This window comes from Notamacropus eugenii, chromosome 3 (genome assembly GCF_028372415.1).
Source record: "Notamacropus eugenii isolate mMacEug1 chromosome 3, mMacEug1.pri_v2, whole genome shotgun sequence".
In the NCBI taxonomy this organism is placed as follows: Eukaryota; Metazoa; Chordata; class Mammalia; order Diprotodontia; family Macropodidae; genus Notamacropus; species Notamacropus eugenii.
The window spans coordinates 203,769,968-203,790,946 of record NC_092874.1 but is presented as its reverse complement, the minus strand read 5'-3'; the positions used below and the strand labels follow the sequence as shown (position 1 = coordinate 203,790,946).

Genomic DNA, 20,979 nt, shown 5'->3' with positions numbered 1-20,979 from the left:
ATGGAGGACAGTCAGTGAAAAAAACCTAGGGTCAGGAAATGGTGTGTCTTGTGCAAGAGACATTAAGAAGACTAGTGACACTGGATCCCAGAGTATGTGGAAATGTGTAAGGTGTAAGAAGACTGGAAAGGCAGGAGAAGGCCAGGTCATGGAGGGCTTTAAATGGTAGAAGATTTTATATTTGATTCTATGTATTTTGTTTTATGCTCTTTGAAACATTTTTCTGAGAAGGATCCATGGGTTTCATCAGATTGCCAAAAGAGTTCACGACAAAAAAGGTTTAAGAACCCTGGACTAAATGATGTAGTAAGCTCTTTTCAATTTTAACAGTTTGAGATAGTCATATTATACAGTCCAAGAATATCAGCTCCTATGAAATGAGACCTGTGTATATACTAATACTCTATATAGAACCTAATAACTTTTATTAGATTTAGTGTGATTTTGCCTAGTTGACTAGTCAACATATCATTTCAGCAACATAATTGTTTGGCAGCCAAGCATACCTCCTGCTGACTTGATCTTTCTCACATGTCAACCTCCTGAAGTAGCTAGGTGGCACAAAAATGCTTAAATTAGGAAAACTTGAGTTTAAATCCTAGACATTTACTAGCTGTGTGACCCTAGGCAAATCACTTTACCTTTTTGTGCTTCTGTTTCCTCATCTGTAAAATATTGATGGTGCCTTCTAGTTTTGTCGCTGCAATCTGTGACTCTATGTCAAATAGTCTGCCCCTAACCTCCAGAAATTTTGGTCCTCTCCTATCTTTAAGTTCTCTCCTTTCAAATCTACAACCTGCATGAATTGTTGAAACTTTGTTAAAAGTTTCTAGTCACTCTCAGCACTTACTACACATATTTTATGCTATATGAGCATGCCTGTTTGTGTTTTTTTCATGGATCTATGAAAGCATCACGGACCTCTTTATTTCATCCTATCTCAGATGTTAATCTCCTTTAAAGGCATGGGTTTTGTATTTTTGTGTTTTAATTTTCCGTTGAAATCTAATTATAATAGAAGCCTTTATATAAAGTCAGTTTAGTAAACGTTCTGACTTAGTGACTTGTTTGTTGTTAACTAAACACTGTTTCAAACAGTTTAAAATGTTTAAAAATCTTTAAATATCTTGCTGCAAGTTTGATAATTTTGGTCTTTGCTGGGTCATTATAGGAAAAGAATTCTAGAGATTTGAGTCCAGAATGATTTTTGGTACACTAGATATAGAACCAGGTTATTGAATAGAATTTCTTTTTCTAAAATTCTGCTTATTTACTTCTCTTTCAGATTGTTGCCAGCAAAGGAGGCTTTGAAATGGTCACAAAGGAGAAGAAGTGGTCTAAAGTGGGTAGTCGATTAGGCTATCTGCCAGGGAAAGGAACTGGGTCCCTGTTGAAGTCTCATTATGAAAGGATCCTTTACCCTTATGAACTTTTTCAGTCTGGAGTCAGCCTTATGGTGAATCATTATTCTTTTCAGAAATTGACCCAATACAGCTTGTTTGCAGTATCAACTTTAGATGCACTTTGGTATTTAGGTATCATGAATAAATTTCTATTCCATGAAACAGAAGTGGTTTAGAATAAGCCAGCAGTTATCTACATGGAATTAGATCTGTCAGTTACCATGGCCAACAGTAAAACAAATGTATTTGAAAATTTGAAGTCATATTTGTTGCATCATGAGCAAGGTTTGAAGACTTCAGCTACATTATTGGAAATGTGCTTCTCTGTTTCCTAGTGATTACAATGACTTTTCACATTTTGGTATTTCAGTAACTTAAAAGTTTTGTGATTTCATCAACATGGGTATGCTTGATGTAGATTACAAACTCTCTATGACTTGTATGTGATGTCACCGAGCAGCCAGTTCTTTTGTTTACCTGTCTGAACTTAGCTAGGCTGGTATTTAGGTATCATATACAGTCTGATACCTGACCCATGTTTTAAACTTACTAGAAGTATAATTCTCTCTGCTTCAGTGATCTTGTAATCAGTTTATTGGTTGTTTTTGTTTCTCAGTGATTTTCATGCCTGGTGTCCTCCTGTGCTCTGATTTTTTTAGGGGGTCCAAATGCCCAATTTGGATATTAAGGAAAAAGTGGAGGTTGAGGTCCTCAGCACTGATGCCCAGACTTCCCCAGAGCAAGGCACAAGAATGAATATTCTACCGAAGAGAACCAGACGCATAAAATCTCAGGTATCCAGGATCCATTGACCACCTGAAAGAGAAGTACAGTTAATCATCAGTGCGGGAGAATTGACTTGAAAGTATTCATTGTATCTTATTTATATATACTAATTTTTACACCTCAGAGAATTTTTCCACTCTCTTTGGGAGATAGATTGAAGAAATTGTAAACTCTAATTGTTCTCAGATTGACTAGGAATCTGTTTATTGTGAATATTTCTCAAGAGAGAAAGGAAACCATTAGGTGGATGACCGGGAAACTTTGACCTATTTCCAGTCTCATTTTGTTCAATTAAAAAAGATTTTTAAAAAGTCTTGTAGGTGACTTGGAGTTGGAAAAGGGTGGTTTTGTTTTTCATTTGTTGTTTCTGTAAGACATCATAAAGTAAATTTACGTGAGCCTGGGCTATCCTCATATAGTTGATTGTTATATTGTTCATGAATCTTAAAATAGTATCATTTCAAGAACCAGGGTCAACAAGTAAATAAGCATTTATTAAGCACTGATTATGTGCCAGATAGTGTGCTAAGTGCTGGGCATATAAAGAAAGGCAAAATAGTACCTGCTCTCAAGGAATTCAGTGGGGGAGATAATATGCAAGCAACTAGGTACAAACAAGATACAGACAGATAAATTTTAAATAATTGCAAGAGAAAAGGAGAACTGGGAAAGGCTTCTTGCAGAAGGTGAGATTTTAGCTGATACCTGAAGGGGAAGCCAAGAAAATCAGGATATGGAGTGGAGGGAAAGAGTTCTAAGTATGGAGGACCACTGATGAAAATAGTTGAGGGATGGAATATCTGGTTTGGAAAGCAATCGATGTATGTAGATGAGACTAAGCTGTAAGAAGATTGAAAGATCAGAGGGGACCAGGTTATAAAGGGCTTTAAAAACCAAACAGGATTTTATATGTAATTTTGGAGTTGATAGGGAGATAGTGGAGTTTATTGACTGGGGAGGAGGTTGATGTGGTCAAGACCTGGGTTTTAGGAAGCTGACAGCTGATTGGAGGATAAACTGAAATGATGAGACAGGAGGCAGGCAGATCCACTCGCAGCTTTTGCAGTTGTCCTGCATGAGGTTATGAGGGTCTGTACTAGGGTTACAGCAGTGTCAGAATAGTGAAGGGAGCATATTCAAGGGATATTAAGAAGGCAGAACTGACAGGACTTGTCAGCTGATTGGTGAGGAGTCAAGGATAACATCTGTATTGGCAGCCTGGGTGACTGGATAGTGGTGTACCAGAAAAATGCCTTTTCTCCTTTATATCTGATTTTCCTTTCATCTATCTCCTACTTATTCCATTCTGTTCTTGTTTGATGGGATTTAAAAGGACTTTTTAAAACATAAGTTCTTTTTTTTTAGTAGAAAGCTTACTTTTGTAAGAATGAGAAATATGTATCATTTAATTTTTGAGTGGGGTGCCTGTAGCATGGAGAAGGACAGTGGTGGTCAGAAAATATGTTATAGTGTATAGTGTTAAAATTAAGGTATTTAGTTACTTAGTAAGTTACTCTCTCTTCTTGGATTTCCTTCAAAGAAAGGGATGAGTAGGAGAAGTTGAGAAGAGGAAAGTTTATCACTTTATGTATGAAAAATTGGTGGTGCAGTGGATACAGTGTGGGGGCATAGAGTCAGGAAGACTCTTATGTGGCCTCAGACATTTACTAGCTGTGTTACCTGGGTAAGTCACTTAACCCTGTTTGCCTCAGTTTCTTCTTCTGTCAAATGAGCTGGAAAAGGAAATGACCAAACTGCTTCAGTATCTTTGCTGAGGAAACTCCATATGGGGTCACAAAGAGTGGGAAATGAATGAAAGATGACTGAATGATAATAATAACTTAAAGATTGCCAAAGATGAAATTTCCATTAGTTTTAAAATGAAAACAAAATTGGCTCTGGTACCCTGGAGAGAGCATTTTGAGGAAGAAGATCAGGTGACCTACTACATGTAAAGTAGTGGTGTCAAGCTCAAATAAAAAGGGTCCTTGCCAGCCACATATTACTTCAAAAACCACAAATTAGCATTATCTATGTTGTATTACATTTGTACTTATTTTGTTAAGCATTTTTCATTTGCATTTTCATCAGGTTCAGGAGTTATACAGGTCACATGTGGCCAGTGACACTCTTGTACTGCACCACCTAGTTGTAATAAGGGGCAGCTACTGCAAAGGTAGTTCTCTAAGTGTTGAGTCCCTTTGTACAGTAAATTCCTAAAAATTATTTTCTATCATTCTAATTGCAAGAGGTTGAATAAATATTTGCATTATGGTCCCGTGATCTACAACATTTAGCTTGCTGAAGTGGTTTGTAATAAGATACTATTTTGCTTTACAGTAGTGAAGAATAGATTGTATTAGTGTTTGTCATGGTATTATTCTAAAAGTGACCCCTTCTTGACGGTAGTCATAGAGGGATTTGAAGAATAAATTCTAAGTGGAAGATAATTGTTTCATTAGTATTATAATGCCAACATCCCATTAGTGATCATTTTCTCTCTACCTCGGAACAGAAAATTTGTGTTTTCTGGCAGAATTAGATTTGTTTGAAATCTAGGATTAGAAATGAAAATTTTGGCATTCGTTCTATGTAGCTAGGTGGCTAAGTAGATAGAGCCCTAGGCCTGGAGTTAGGAAGACCTGAGTTAAAATTCAGCCTCAGGCACTTTTTAGCTGTGTGACTTTGGGCAAGTTACTTAATTTGCTTCAAATCAAATGAAATATTTGTAAAGTGCTTAGCACATGGCAGACACTATATAGAATACTAGTTGTTGCTGTTATTGGTCTACCCCAGATTATTTTTCTCTTTCCCTTGGCCTCCTTGTCCTGATGTCTTCAATGAATGTGGCAGACTAATCTATTTGGATTATAGATTTAAGAGGTCCATATTTAATTCTGATTCATTCTTATGTTGGTTAGCATCTTTTACTTAGGTGTTCTTTTAAAAAATTTTTTATGATTATTTTATTTTCAGTTTTCAAGTCACTTCCATAAAATTTTAAACTTTTTCCCTCTCCCTCCCCAGGATGGTATGCAGTCTTATATGGGTTCTACGCCTACATTCTTATTAAACACATTTTCATATTAGTCATGTTGCATAGAAATGAAAACAAATGGAAAAAATCATGAGAAAAAACAAAACAAAAGAGAAAATAGTCTGCTTTGTTCTGCATTCTGACTCTGCGGTTCTTTCTCTGGATGTGGATGGCATTTTGCATCATGAGTCCTTTGGAAATGTTTTAGGTCCTTGCACTGCTGTGAAGGGCTAAGTTTATCAGATATAGTCCTCACGCACTGTGGCTCTTATTGTGTATAATGTTCTCCTGGTTTTGCTCATTTCACTCAGCATCAGTTCATATAAGTCTTTCTAGGTTTTTCTGAAGACCAGCTATTTTTCATTTCTATAGTATTCCATTTCATTCATATACCACATCTTGTTCAACCATTCCCCAATTGATGGACATCCCCTTGATTTCCAGTTTTTGGCCACCACAAGAAGAACTGCTATAAATATTTTTGTTCATGTGGATCCTTTTTCCATACTTAGGTGCTCTTAGAGAAATTATTTAATACATATATTCACATATACAGGTAATAAGGTATTCAGGATATAGTTTCTGCAATGGTTTCTGTGAATCTTTATGAAAGATAGAAAAAATTTTTCCTAGAAAGGAGAAATGGAAGGAAATCCTTCCTGTTTTAGTGAGTGGATTTAGGAACAAGAGATAAAACTTTTAAGGTTAAAGTCAGTTTTATGACTTTTTTATGGGATAAGAAAAGAAGAGGCTGAATATGGGAGACTGGAGTTTCCCAGTGCTCATGTGTTTTCTTTTTGGCTTTTAGGCAGAGACTGGAGAAGTAAGTAGAAACACTGAATTGAAGAAACTTCAGATCTTTGGAGCTGGGCCTAAGATGATGGGCCTGGCAATAGGAGCAAAGGATAAAGAAGGTAAATTTTGTTTTCTGAATAGGGAATGAAAGTATAGTAAGAAGTATCAGTAATAAGGAAAAATAACATGGGTGTCAAGGGATATGAATTGCATTCATTGTTATAGTCAGGATTTGTTTGCTTAGAAGAACCATACAAATGTATTTGTAATTTACCTAGAATTTCTTTGAGTTCTAGACTTCAAGTTTGACTTCTGGCTAAGTCACTATATAAATCTTCATATTGTGAGGAACCATATTATATTTATTGAGCTTTTATGATAGTTAGAAAGAAGGATTTGCCTCTCATCTGTGGCATATAAACCTAGTAGTGTTTTCAAATTTATGTTTGTAGAAAAGGTAAAATTGGTTTTTTGTCATATAGGTTGCCAAAGCTTTTAACTCTTATTTTAAAGGAAGATTGATTCAAAGTACTCTAACTTACAGAATTTCAAAATTGCTTTAGGACGAATAGAAAGATCTCATGGTTAGAAAGTGTTAAGTTTTTTGAAAAAAATCTGCAGTTTTATTGATTTTGGTAGGATAGATAACAAACCTTCTTTAACACTGTCATAAAGAAAGCCATTTAATGGTGAGCCTTCCCAAACTTAGACTGCTTTATCATTAGGTCTATATTTGCAGCTTTTTCAGTTTAGTAGGAGCTGACAGAACTACTCTGTTAGTAGTAGTCAAGAGCCCAAGGTCAGTCACTTCCATGCCCAGTTATGGTTTTAAAGTAGGAGCTCAGTAGGGGGAAAGTCTCATAGTTTAAAAGTTGCTCTTGACATGTGTTGTAGTCTTCACTTTCTTTGGGAAGAGCAGTATTTATGACCAGAGACTTACCTGTGAGACTTGCTTTATATTTATAAATAGTGGTAAGAAAAGGATTTGTGAGACTTTTGTATGAATTTATGTAAGTTTTTGTTTTATCTGTGTAGCAGTTTGGGCAGTCTTGATTTCAGTTTTACCAGAGGCTGGAGGAAATGTGTTGTGACTGCATTTAAAGAAACCTAATACAACCTGAAGAACATGTAATAATTGCTTCTTTGTAAATTAAAAGATAGGCAGTACAGTTTCATAATTCAGGATATAGATATATGGACTGTAGCGGATCAAATAAGAATGCCATTTAATCTCCTAAATACTGAACATGGTTTGGTTGACTTACGCTATTTATTTTCATCCACTAAATTAAATACTCTTAGTTAGAAATTTTGTTCTTTTCCCCACAGTCTTGCTTGTGTTTCTAGCATTCTCTTACACTTAGAGTTCAATGGTCTTGAAATGTTAATTTTATATTACTTCATGTGCAAGTGCCACATAACAGCTTATTTGTATTTTTACTTTCAAGATGAGGTCTCTCGAAGACGCAAAGGTACGAGGTCAGAAGCATTTAGTATGCAAATGAGACAACGAAAAGGGACTCTTTCTGTTAACTTTGTAAGTGTTATGGGGCATTCCAGGGTGGAAAGTATTTGTTGCCTATGTATATATCTCATATGTAAAAGATATGTTAAAACTGAATTTAGAATTATAGACTTTGAGAGTTGGAATAGCACTCAAAAGTTCTTCTAGACCAACGTTGAACTATGTCATGCATCTGTATTATTCTGTAAATCATGTCATCTAGCCTCTCCTTGAAAACCTCCAGTGACTGGTAACTCATTACCTGTTAAACAGTCTATTCCACTATGAGATAGTTCTTATTGTTAGGAAGTTTTTTATTTTTGTTGAGCTAAAGTCCACTTTCCTCTAACTTCTATTCATTGGTCTAAGGTTTACCTTTCAGACTTAGGCAGAAGCAAGTCTTAATACTTTATACACAGGATAACCCTTTCACTATATAAGTCTTTTCTAGATTAAACAGGCTTATTTCTTGTTATCAGTTTTTGTATGGTATGGTTTTGAATCAATTCACAATTCTGTTGCCTTTCTCTGAGTGCTCTCTAGCTTCTCAGTGTCCCTTACAATGTGATGACCAGAATTGAACACAGTGTTCCAGTTTGGCTGTAACCAGGTCAGAGTATAGCAAAATCATCATCTTTCACCCTACTATTTAAAAAAACTATATTAAAAATATTGAAAACTATATTAAAATATTTTTTAAAAAATTTGTCTTGACTGTGATTGGACACAGTTCAGGTTGATTGTAAATTCAAAAATAAAATTGTAATGTCACAAAAGGAAGCAGTTTTGATTAGTAAGAAAAATGAGTTTTCAGAAGAGACTTAGGGATGAACAGATGCTAACTTAGATTTTAAAAAGATCTACATAGTAGATAGATGTAAAGGAAAGGAAAGTTAAGAACAAAAAAGAGCTTTTAAAATAGCTGTGTCAGGGAAGAGGAGCATCAAAGTAGGGATAGCACAGCTCTTCAAGATAGGTGGGATCATGATATCTGACAGTAGAGGGGAGGCAGAGCTCCTCAATTCTGTTTTTTGCTTCTGTTTTCTTTGCCAAGGGGAGTGACTTTTGCACTGAAAAGAATGGAGCAAAAATGGCTTAATGTAGAATTGGTACAAGTAAGGTGATTAATTTTTAAAAAAGTACTTAGGTGCTGTTGATGTGACTTGGCCCAAGTGAATTGAATCCTTTGGTATAGAAAAAAAAAAAGCAGATACAGTTGCTGAATAGCACTGTCAGGGATTTTTGATAAAAGTACCTTAAAAAGCTAAAGGCCAAATGTTCAAATTTTCAAGTGGAGGAAGAGATGAAATAACTAATTGTCTTTTGGAAAGGATGGAGAGATGTAGGCTAAACAGTGATACAAATAGATGGATCTGAAACTAGTTGAATGACTGGACTTAGATCATTAATGGCTTTGAATCATATTGAAAGATGTTTGTAGTGGCATGCCCCAAGGATACATATTTGACCCTGTCCACTTTAACATTTAAGTGACTCCAGTTAAGGTAACTAAACATGGTTAACGTATTGAATGAGAGTCAGGATCCCAGAAGGTCTTGGCAGGTGGTGCATTGAGTTCAGTTTAATAAGATGAAATTTAGTGGGAATAAACTTAAAGTATTAGACTTGGTTTCAGGAAATTACCTTGAAAAGTTACAAGATGGTGAAATCATGGTTAGATACTAGTTTATCTGAAAAAGATCTCAGGATTTTAATTGACTTTGAATTCAATGTTAGTGAACAATTGGTCTGACAACTAGAAAAGCCGATATGATCTTGGGCTGCATTAGGAGAGATGTAGGCCCTCCCTGCTCTGTCCTGGTCAGATCACATCTAGATTACTGAATTCAGTCTTGTGCACCATAGTTTAATAGTACATTGGTAAGCTAGAATATGTCCAGAGGAGGGCAGCCAGAATAGTGAAGGGCCTCTAGTCCCAGGGCTTTTAAAACTTTTTCCACTTGAAACCCCTTTCTGACTTTTGGCAGTGTTCATTGGCATTGTGTGGCTTGATGGCATGTGAAGCGCAGAGTATGCATGCTATGTGTTCTGAACCAAGGCTGCAGCAAAGTTGTGTGATATCACATGGGCAAGTGCTGCCAGAAACATTTTGGATTCATTACATATTTGATTTTGTATTAAGTTTTGGTCATTGTGCATGCAGAAACCTTTGACTGTTGCCACATTTTTCACAACCCCATATGGGGTTGAGATCCACATTTTAAGAGGTGCTGCTCTAGTCCATGTCATATGAACATTACTTGAAGAAATTAGAGATGCTTTGTCTGGAGAAGAGATAACTGATGAGGACATGATATTTATCTTCACATTTTTGAAAGGCTGTCATTTTGAAGCAAGATGAATCTTGTTCTGTTTGGCTTCAGAAAGGCAGAACCATCAGTCATGAGTTGAATTTGCAAAGGGACAAATTTAGCTTGGCAGGAAAAACGTTCTAACATTCGGAGCTGTCCAAAAGCGAAATGAGTTGCTAAAAAATGTCATAGGTTCCCCTTCTCTAGAGGTCTTTGAGTAGAGGCTGAATGACTATTTGTTGGGTGTGTTGTAGCTGGGATTCTTTTTTTCACATATAGATTGGATTGTCAGGGGCCCTGGAAGCCTGTGAGATTTGTGGAAACTTCTGTGAATGAGTTTAAAGATCCTCGAGTGAGCCAATTAGTTTATTTTGTTCTTTGACAATAGGCTGCACTCCTAAACTATTGGGTTCTAGGTTCAAAGATGGATACAGATCAGTGCTACCAATGTTGGAGAAATAACTTACTCATATGATATCTTTGTATATATGGGCAATATATTGTTTACATAGAAGTTACTTTATAAAGAATCCAAGAAATGCCGTGTTTTGCTGCTTTGCAACAAGATGACTACCTTAGTTTGAATAGTTATTTAGAAGTTCAGATAGAAGTAAGTCACAAGTTGTGTTTCTTTTCATTATTGTTATGCAGTGTGACTTTTGACCAGTTTTTTGGTGCTCAAGATTTACTTTATATAAAAGGGCAAAGATCCTCTTGATTTGATAAGCACCAGAAACACTTTTTAGGCAGTTGCATTGTACCAAGAACCTAGTTGTATGTTTGTGCAGTGTTTGGTTGTGTTTGTTTTTCAGTAATGAATGATTTTCTGTTCTAACTAGTGGGCTCCTAGTTTGGGATTGAGCATCATTTGTCACTTTTTTACAGTGACTAACAGATGACTTTCCTTCCCCTTGCCCCATAGGTGGATCTCTATGTTTGTATGTTTTGTGGTCGAGGAAACAATGAAGACAAGCTGCTCTTATGTGATGGATGTGATGACAGCTACCATACATTTTGCTTGATTCCCCCTCTACCTGATGTGCCCAAAGGAGACTGGAGGTGTCCTAAATGTGTTGCTGAGGTACAGGCCTAGCTTTGGGGACTATTTTTTTTTCTTAATAATTAATTTATTGATTTTTAGTTTTCAGTATTCACTTCCATAAGATTTTGAGTTTTAAATTTGCTTCCTCTCTCTCTCTCCCTCTCCTACCCCTTTCTAAAAAGGCATACAGTCTGATATAGGTTCTACTTATACATTTATATTAAACATGTTTTCACTTTAGTCATGATGTAAAGAAGAGTTAGAACTAATGGGAGGAACCTCGAGAAAGAAGAAACAAAACAAAACAACAAAAGAAATGATGAGCAGATAGTGTGCTTCCATCTGCATTCAGACTCCATAGGTCTTTCTCTGGATGTGGATAGTGTTTTCCACCATATGTCTTTTGGAGTTGTCTTAAGAGTCTTGCATTGCTGAGATGAGCTAAGTCTATCCAAGTCAGTCATCACACACTGTGGCTGTTACTGTGAACAATGCTCTCCTGGTTCTGCTCATTTCACTCAGCATAAGTTCATTTAAGTCTTTCCAGGTTTTTCTGAAGTTTACCTGCTCATCATTTCTTATGTGAACACTTTTAAAAATTGCAAATCAACCGGAAAATTGCACAAAACTCTTCCATCAGCTCGTGAAACCCTCTTGACTTTTAAAGAACTGTATTAGAGGGAATCAGAATTCATATTTTGGTAGAATATATTTGCTTTGCAAAAGTTCTTTCTGTGACTTTGAGTGCTGAATAGATGAGCCCGCAGACTCAGATGACTGAGTTTTTTTGAACACCTGAAGGCTTTCTTTTGCTTTTTAAATAAAAAAATTTAGTAATTTAATAAAGCAAGTAGGATGGGACAGGGGCATGCAGAGCATAGAATCTGGGCACTCATCACATATACTTCTACTCAAAGCATCACTGGGCAATAAATCTTGTTTGGACTATATCTTACTTTGAATTTGATGAGCTATTTTGATTGACACGATTAGGTAGAAGTAATTAACTGGATTTTCTGGTAGGTGTGGATATTAGGATGTTCTTCTGCAGAAAAGGGTCTGATAAACCCTTTCAAGAGCTGGATACAGTACCTAGAAGTATTTAGAAGTGCACCTCTAGCTACTGTAGTTTACATTGCCTGGATTAAATAATTGAAAATGTGTTCTGTTCTGGGCCAGCAAGGTGGCACGGTGGATAGAGCACCTGCCCCAGAATCAGGAAGACTTGAGTTCAAATCCAGCTTCACATTTGACATGTAGTGGCTCTATGACCCTGGGCAAGTCCTTTAACCCTGATTGCCTCTATCCCTCAAAAAAGGAAAAAAAAAAAAGAAAATGTATTCTGTTTTAAATCTATATATATGCTTATATGATTGTTGTGATAATGGATAAATAATATGAAGAAACTGTTATTCCTAACTGGTTAATTTAATTCCTTTTATCCTTTTTTTATGTACATCTCTCTGTCTTTTCCATGATAAAATCCAGTGATATGTTAAGACTTTAGAGACTACTGTGGGCTTGGTTCCAGTCTATTAGTACTGCATTGTTTGTCCTGGTGCCAGAGCTTTTTTCCAGTTCTGAGACTGAAAAACTGTTTTATTACCTCTTTCCTTCTTTACCAGGTAGAACGTGTAAGCCTGTAACATTGCAGGTGAAGTTCTTAGATCATTTTCCCTGATGCCAAGTTAGATAGCATATGTATTTCTCAAATAAGCAAAGCTCAGAACTGTTTCACTCTCAGAAAGTGGCAGTATCTGTCACAATTCTGTCAAGTATACTTCCAAGGAATGTGACAACTTTATAATTTTTCTTTCTTACTCCAGGAATGTAACAAACCTCGGGAGGCTTTTGGGTTTGAGCAAGCAGTTCGAGAGTACACTCTCCAGAGTTTTGGAGAGATGGCAGATAACTTTAAATCAGATTACTTCAACATGCCAGTCCATGTGAGTCTGTGTCTAAGGGCTGGTTTAGGGGAGGTGGAAGGATTTACAAGTTTCAAAACTTTTTGGTTTCTTTTTCTTTATTTCTTATCCCTGCCTTCCTTCTTGCTTCTCCTTTTTTTGTCTTTAAAAAATAAAGGGAGGCAGGACACATAGTATGAAAGATGTGATAGAATATGGGACTTGAAATCAACCTGGATTCTAATTCTTTCATTGACTTTCTGATTTGGGAGTTGAGAGACCAAGTTTAAGGCCTAGTTCTAATACTTAATCTGATGTGTGATTGTGGGTAACTAATTTACCCTTTGAACCTTTAACTTCCTTTTCTGTAAAATGGGATTAATAATACACGTACTATCTGTAGCACAGAGTTGTTGTGAGAGGAAAGTACTTTGTAAACATCAAAATTATATGTATTAAAATGTGAGTTATTTCCCCATTAAGAAGTTTAAGTGTTGATGACCTAATTTCCTCATAGGTCTTTGGGAGTATTTGACAACAGAGAAGCATGAAGTACATAGCAGTTGCTTCTTTTGTTTACCTGTTTGTAATATAGGGTTTGCTTTTTTCCAGAGAGTATTTTCATTGACTTTCATGGTGCTCTATCAGGACATTTTGCTAATTCTATTGAAATCCTAGTCAGATTTTTACCTCTTCCCTTTTCCTTTTGATGTTCTGTTTCATCTTCTTCCTTTTTAGTTTTGAAACAGCTTTCTGTAGAAAAAGGTTAATTATACTTACAGATGGTTTTCTGAGGAACACAGCTTGTCTATTTTAAATCCCTGTTACCTAGTGAAAAAATCTGGGATCTAGTCTGTTTGGAACTGGGAGCTTTAGAGGTTTGTCATATTATAACAGTTCCCTGCATGTCATGTCATGGTCATTTTTGCTTATTAGCCATTCTGTTTTTCTCTAGATGGTTCCCACAGAACTGGTAGAGAAGGAATTCTGGAGACTGGTGAGCACCATTGAAGAAGATGTCATTGTGGAGTATGGAGCTGATATCTCTTCAAAGGATTTTGGAAGTGGGTTTCCTGTAAAGGATGGTCGGAGAAAGATGATGCCAGAAGAGGAGGTGCAAACTTCTGTGTACCTACAGCTAGACTGAGCTTTGTAGAGCAGTTTTCTGCTCTATAAAGCCTTCTTTTATTTTGGACCAGAGTAATTTTGACTCAATAAATATATGTTAGGGCCAACATGAGAAACAGAAAGCACATTTTCTCCTTGGCTCCTAGAATTGACTAAGTGCAAAGGACACTTTGATTTGAGGCTTCTATAATGATGATAAAAACCACTTTAACTGATTTGAAAAACAGTGAATTTAATAACAAGTGAAGAAGACATTTGATTCAGTTAAATTTTTTTGAGTAAGCTCATTTTGAATTTTAAGTGGTTTTTAAAATCAAATTAATTATTTTTGAACTTTATACTTGGTGAACCTAGGAGTTGAGTCTCAGCCCACCTTTGTTTAACTCTAATAATAGAGACCATCATACACTCACACGCACATGAGATTCCATATGATCATGATGAAGTCTACTTTCTGAGCTCCCAGGGAAAAATGTTCTATGGTTATGTGGGGGGAGAAAAAGGAAAATGCTTATTTCTCTACTCTTTATTTTAGTCTCTCTCTTTTCCTTTACTTCTGTAATTATTTACTAAATCTAAGTGGCTAACTACATCTAGTAGAGCTGCATTTTAGAAAGAACAAAGTGTCTTAAGAATTGATAACTTTTGTTTTGACATCACCTTTCCCAACCCATTGCATTATCCCTTGTAACAAAGGCCAAAAAGAAAAGAGAAAAAAGGAGTTCAGCAACTCTGACACAGATAATATATGTAGTATTCTGTAACTCCACCTCTGCAGAAAAGGCAGGGAAGTGCATTTTCTTATCTCTTCTCTCAGGCCAAGCTTGGTCATTAAAATTATACCGTAATTAAGTTTAATTTTGTTGGTGTTCTTTCCATTTACATTGTATACATGGTTGTCTTGGATCTGCTTTTGTAGTGTGCATTAGTTCAGATGTCTTCCCATGCTTCTCTAACTTCTTCATATTATTATTTTTATAGCATAGTGACATTCTGTTATATTTGTGTACCACATATAGCCATTCCATTGTCATTATTTGTAGTTCTTTGCTACCATAAAAAGTGCTATTATGAATGTTTTGTTATATATGGGATGTTTCTGTCTGACCTCTTAGTAGTAGGATCAAAGGGTATGGACATTTTACAAGACTTTGTTTTTTTAAAGCGTAATTCCAAATTACTTTCCTGAAAGATTAGACCACTTTTCCTTAGTCTTTTCAGACCTGTCTGATTCCATTCATTTTCTTTATGGTCCTATCCAGTTCTGTCCACATTCTTTTTTAGCACTAACCAACTCTTTGTTATTCTAGCTAGTTAGTATTTTTGTGTTTTGTTTTTATATTCTCTTATACTTTCATTGGTTCTGGGTGGGTTTCACTTGTTCTAGTCTAACTCTGTAAAGGAGGTCAGGAGAATGCCATGATGTTTTTGTGAATGGAATGTCCCAAATCCAAGAGAAAGAGGTTGCTTTTTAAATATGGGATGAACATTTGGGCTTTCACCAAATGAATAAGAGATTGATTACAAAAACAAGGAAGAAAGAGCATCAGATTCCTAAGGAATGTTTTTGAAAGAGAGGAAGGGAGATTGTGTGTGTGTGTGTGTGTGTGTGTGTGTGTGTGTGTGTGTGTGTGTGTTGCCTCTGACTCATGAGCCTTTTGAAGAAATTATATTTTAATTTTTTAATTAACAAAAATTGATTTTTCTTTCCCTCCAGCCTTTCCCCCACCATTTAAAAAAAGAAAAAGAAAACCCTTGTAACAAACATGCATAGTCAAGCAAAGCAAATTCCCACATTGGCCATGTCCAAAAAATTTGTATGTCTCCTTCTGCACCTTGAGTCCATCACATCCCTGTCAGGAGGTGGGTAGTATGCTTTATCATCGGTTCTCTGGAATCATGGTTGGTCATTTCATTGATCAGAGTTCTTAAGTCTTTCAGAGTTATTTGTTTTCACAGTGTTGTTATTGTATAAATTGTTCTCCTGATTCTGCTTGATTATCCCTGCATCAGTTCATACAAATCTTCCTAGGTCTCACTGAAACCATCCTTTTCATCATTTCTTATGGCACAGTAGTATTCCATTACATTCATATGCCATAATTTGTTCAGCCATTCCCCAATTGATGGGCATTTTATTCTTAGTTTCCAGATCTTTGCCACCACAAAAAGGGTTGCTGTAAATGTTTTTGTACATATGGATCCTTTTCCTCTTCCTTTGATTTCTTTGGAGTGTAGGCCTGGTAGTGATATTGCTGGGTCAGAGGGTATGCACCATTTAGAAACTTTGGGTGGACTATTTCATAGCTCTACCAACAGTATGTTAATTAATGTACCTGTCTTCCATCAGCCTCTTGAACATTGTCATTTTCCTTTTTTGGTCAACTCTCAAACCTCAGAATTTGCTTTATTCTGTATTTCTCTAATTATTAATGATTTATATGGCTACCTTTAACTTGGATTTCTTTGAAAACTGCTTGTTCATATCTTTGACCATTTATCAATTGGGGAATGGCTTTTATTCTTACACATTTGAATCAAATTTAAGGAATGGTTTTAATAGGATAATTGAAGAGCTGGAAAGCACATATGCTTTTTAAGGTTTTAAAAAGAGGATATTGTTTAATCTTACGTATGTGACTACTTATGAAGAAATGTTAGATTATTAATGCTCTGTTTGCTTAAGGAAAGGAGACATCAGTTGACTACCGTTCTTTTCTTCCTCTAAATTTTTTCTCTTATATTAATTTTTTTCCTTCTGGGCATATATCATTTACATTTTTCCTTTTAGTTTTATGTATGGAGAAGAACAAACCAAAGTAGATTGAGTTTTGGTTTTAGAGTCAGATTTCAAGTATCAAGTCCTACCTCACACACATATTTATTTAGTTGTGTGGTCTCAGACAAGTTATTTAACTTCTTATTAGTGTCCCAGGCAACAATCTAAGACCATAAGTTACAGAAAAACTGCTAGTATGCACAGAGGGAGGATATTCCAATAAAAATATATATGTCCAAACCTCCTTCCTCCAGTCCCCATATATGATAGGAAGGACAGTATAAAAATGTTCTTTAGTCCTGATGAAGTAGAAAATAGAAGATGCATTGTACTAATATAGGAAACCCCTGACTTTGAACCCTACCGTGTATTTAATTTTTATGAGAAATAATCTCAGATTTCTTTGCAGCTATATTCTGGCTTTTTACTTTTTAACCACCTTTCTTCTGGAGGTGAGGAAGTTCATTGGTACTGTGACCATGTCTTCTGTTAGACACCTATAATGATACTCGGTAAATGTTTTCTTCTGTCTGTCTTGTTGTAGCCTTCCATAATCCCTTTTCAAGCATCGGCGGAGGCACAATGCTCCTAGGGCATGGCTGCAATTTTTCATAGTTATTATCTAGTATGACCATAGAGTAATTGAATCTTGTAGTTAGAAGGGACTTCAGAGACCATTTTGCATGACTCATACCTGAAAAAGGATCTCTTCTACAGCATAACCCAAAAAGCGCCCGTTCAGCCTTTCTGTGAAGACCTCTGTTGTGGGGAGTATGGGTAGGACCCAGTATATTCCAAAGTAATCCATTTTGTCTTTGGCTAGTTCTAACTGTAGGAAGTTTTTTCTTATGTCAACCCTAAATTTGCCTCCTTTGCATTTTTTACCCATTGTTCCTGGTTCTTTTCTCAGTGGCCAGGATTAACTCAGAAAAGGAAATAAAGTTAGTCTGGCATGCATGACCTTTTCTTTATGAAGTCATGCTAGCTTTTTGTGTTGACCATTTATTTTCCTCAATGGTCACTAAGTATCTCTTTAGTGAGCTTTTCTAGAATTTTCTCAGTAATTGAAGTCAAAGTCATTGTCCTGTAGTTGGCAGATTGTTATCTTTCCTTAATGAAAAGATTAGGACATTTGCCTTTTTCCAGTCCTGTGGCGTATCTTTTATTCTCTGTCATCTTTTGCATATTACTAATGGTTGCTTAGGGGTCAGATCTGCCAGAATCTTTCTCTGAGGGTGTATGTCATCTGAGGTTGGTAACTTTAATCCATCAGGAGTAGCAAGGTTCTCTTGTACTCTCTCTGGGACATCAGGCTCCCTTGTAGCCCTTTATGTTTTCTGTTCCCCATGCAAAGGCTAGTTTGCAAGGAAAAAGCAAGCAAAATAGAAATGAGACGGCTCAGACCTCTGAGGTTGGTTACTGTAGCTCCACCCATCTGGACAACAAGTATCTTTTTATCCTTCTACTGCACTGGTGTATCTAAAACCCTTCTTTTGTCCTGACTGTTTCCTTCCTGCTTCAGCTCACTCTGGAGTGGCCCTCCTGAAATTGAGAGAAATTAACCATGCTATTGTATTTGTCCTATTACCTTTCCTGGCATCTGTCTTCCATATCTCCTTTTGAAAAATCTACAAAGTTGGTTTGAATGTTCTTTGTGCAGTCACATCGATCTCTTCAAACAGCTCCCCCTTTTTTTTACCTCACTGAAATAATTTCCTTTTGTGTACTTACAAGTTTATTTTTGAGAGTCTTCCATTCCTCACTTCTGTAGAATTTTAGTCTGTGGGATCCTGCCTAGCTTTTTTCTGAGCCTTTTGATATCTGCTTACTCAAAGTAAAGGGTACATGCTATTCTCAGCTTTTCCTTTTTTTTTTTTTTTTATGTTGACAAACTCTAGGTGCCTTTAGTCACTTTCCTCAAGGTTTGCATCATTTCCATTGCAACAAATGAGAATCAGATCCAGTATAGAATTTCCACGTTCTGGTTCTTTTACCTTGCATTAAGACAATGTAAGAAGTTATTAGCTTATTCTGATTTGGGGGAGTGGAGGGAGAGGAACAAAAGGGGAGGAGAGAGGGGATGGAAAGAGAGAGAAAGAGGAGGGAGTGTGTGAGCATGAGTGCATACCCCAGCAGGTGTCAGATGGCTGAAGTCTTCCATCAGTCGAACAATAAACATGAAGTACCTACTGTGTGCCAAATACTGTGGTACAGAAGGAGGCAAAAGGCCTCTCTCCCTGCTCCCAAAGAGCTTACTGTCTAATGGGGAGACAACATTCAAATCAAGGATACAATGGATCTGCTGGATTTGGCCCAAGTCAGACTAAATCTAGATTCTATTTATGATTCTATTTATGATTGGTCATTTCCCTCCTCTGTTTCCTTAATTTCCTCACAGGAATATACCTTTTTAATGTATACCACTATCTCATCCCTTTCTTTTGAATAAGCTATATTTATCTAGAGCCATAATTTATCCAGTCATAAGTTTAATTTAACCAAACTCAGTAATCTCTATGAGGTCATTAGATCATATATTCCTTGCTAATGCGACATCTAGTTTCTCTTGCTTGGGCCTTAAATATCAGATATCTCTGTATAGTCATTTGGGGTCACGGGCCTCAGTAGTTCCTTTCTTGGGTTTAGTTTCCTAGTAACTCCTGGATGTCTCAGCAGCTGTTCTTCATTCATTGTACTACTCTGTATGGTATTTAACCTGGTAGATATGCATAGGTGGTTTTTCTCTCTTCTCACTTCTTTTTAGCTTAAAGTCTTTTACAGTAGATTTGTAGGATATCTAATAGAGCTATTCTTCCAGCCTTTATTACAGACATTCTATCCCTGGCCAGTAGTTTCTATATTTTAAGTTTGTTCAAGAAATCCAAATCTCATTGTCATGTGCTGTCTTTTTAGCCAAAGGTTCACTTCCCAAATAAAATTTCTCTTCATTTCTTATTTCCAGTGACTAGACAGTGAGGAAAAAGACCATACAGCTTGAGCCCAAGATTTAATCATTTTTGGCAGTATTTTTTAGCCTAGGGCAGTGCTTGGTACATAGTAGGTGCTTAATAAATACTGGTTGTTTGATTTGGTTTTCTTATGACTGAATAGCTTGTGTCCACATGAGTTACTAGATGCCGATCACTGTCTCCCATTTTGCTAAGTCTTGTGAGGTTCTCTTGATTATAAGCCCTGGGAAGAAAACCATCTTTCTCTTACAAGGAGCTACCTTCAGTAACCCTAGGTAGGGATCACTGACCTGCTGTTGCTCTCGCTTCTTTCTCTGACCCTGTCTGACAATTCTGCCCCCTCTATTTTGTCATCCTTGGGAGGACAAGCAGTTGCTACCACTCAGCGTTTTCAGCTCCCTCAGCTTTCTCTTCTTCAGGAAGCTCCTTTGATCCATCATGGATCTTCAGGAGGGCACTCATTCTTTTTCTTCTCTTCCTCTTGTGTGAGATAATCTTGCATTTTGCAGCTACTAATGGTTCCCTTCCTCCCTGAGAACACATTTTTTTAGGATCCCTGCTGAGGCATTTTCTGGAGTTGTTGTTCTAATAACCTGAATGGAGGAAAGGCTTTCCTTGACTACCTGTGCCTTTTCCTCCTGGAGGAAGATCACCTGCTTTTGGAATAGTCAGTTATTTGGTCATTGCAGAAATACAAATATTTCTTGCTTTGCAAGTCACTGTGTAATTTTTCTTGTTCTTGGTACTGATTGAGATTTTTTTAAAGCTATTTGTGAGTGTTTACACCATAAGACCTTGGAAGCTTGTTGTGACATCTTAAGTTATACCCAACTTTCTTCTACAAATTTTAGCACCTCCATTGCCACACCATTGGTGCTCCCCTATTTGTCTCACAAGCTCACTCTACTTATTAGTCCATTCTACTGATTTGCTTTGCCTACTACTTTGTTCCACTGCCTTTTTCTTACTTGTTTGTTTCAACTACCCTTTTCTTTTCCTTGGATCCTTCTTGAATCTTTCCTTTTAGGTCCTCACATCTCAGTCTTCTTGATATTATTCTTTCTCCATTAACTTTCTCTTACTGAAGTGGAAATATATTCTGATCTTGGAAATCATTCTCCCTTTAAATTTTCTTCAGTTTCTCCTACCTAAATTTAATTTCTGCCTTCATGAGGTCATTCGCCTGCAAATTACCTACACAATTTCCTTTTCTGTCTTTAGTGCAACTCCTCTTCTCCTCTCTTCTGTTCCTCGTTCAGAAGCTGGAATGGTCTTTGATAGTGTGTACTCTGTCCTCCCTTTTTTGCTTAGCATTATTCT

At 36.5% G+C, this 20,979-nt stretch overlaps 1 protein-coding gene across 4 annotated transcripts in view; it reads left to right on the top strand.

Annotated features, from left to right (window-relative positions):
• Positions 1 to 20,979, top strand: part of KDM5A (lysine demethylase 5A) — a 114,040-nt gene that overhangs the window by 10,722 nt on the left and 82,339 nt on the right. For all 4 annotated transcript variants that reach the window (XM_072654079.1, XM_072654077.1, XM_072654078.1 and 1 more), the window contains exons 4-10: positions 1,286 to 1,456; positions 2,063 to 2,197; positions 6,035 to 6,140; positions 7,470 to 7,558; positions 10,760 to 10,918; positions 12,706 to 12,825; positions 13,739 to 13,897. In XM_072654079.1, the coding sequence (XP_072510180.1) occupies positions 1,286 to 1,456; positions 2,063 to 2,197; positions 6,035 to 6,140; positions 7,470 to 7,558; positions 10,760 to 10,918; positions 12,706 to 12,825; positions 13,739 to 13,897 (939 nt within the window). The remainder of the gene's footprint in view (positions 1 to 1,285; positions 1,457 to 2,062; positions 2,198 to 6,034; positions 6,141 to 7,469; positions 7,559 to 10,759; positions 10,919 to 12,705; positions 12,826 to 13,738; positions 13,898 to 20,979) is intronic.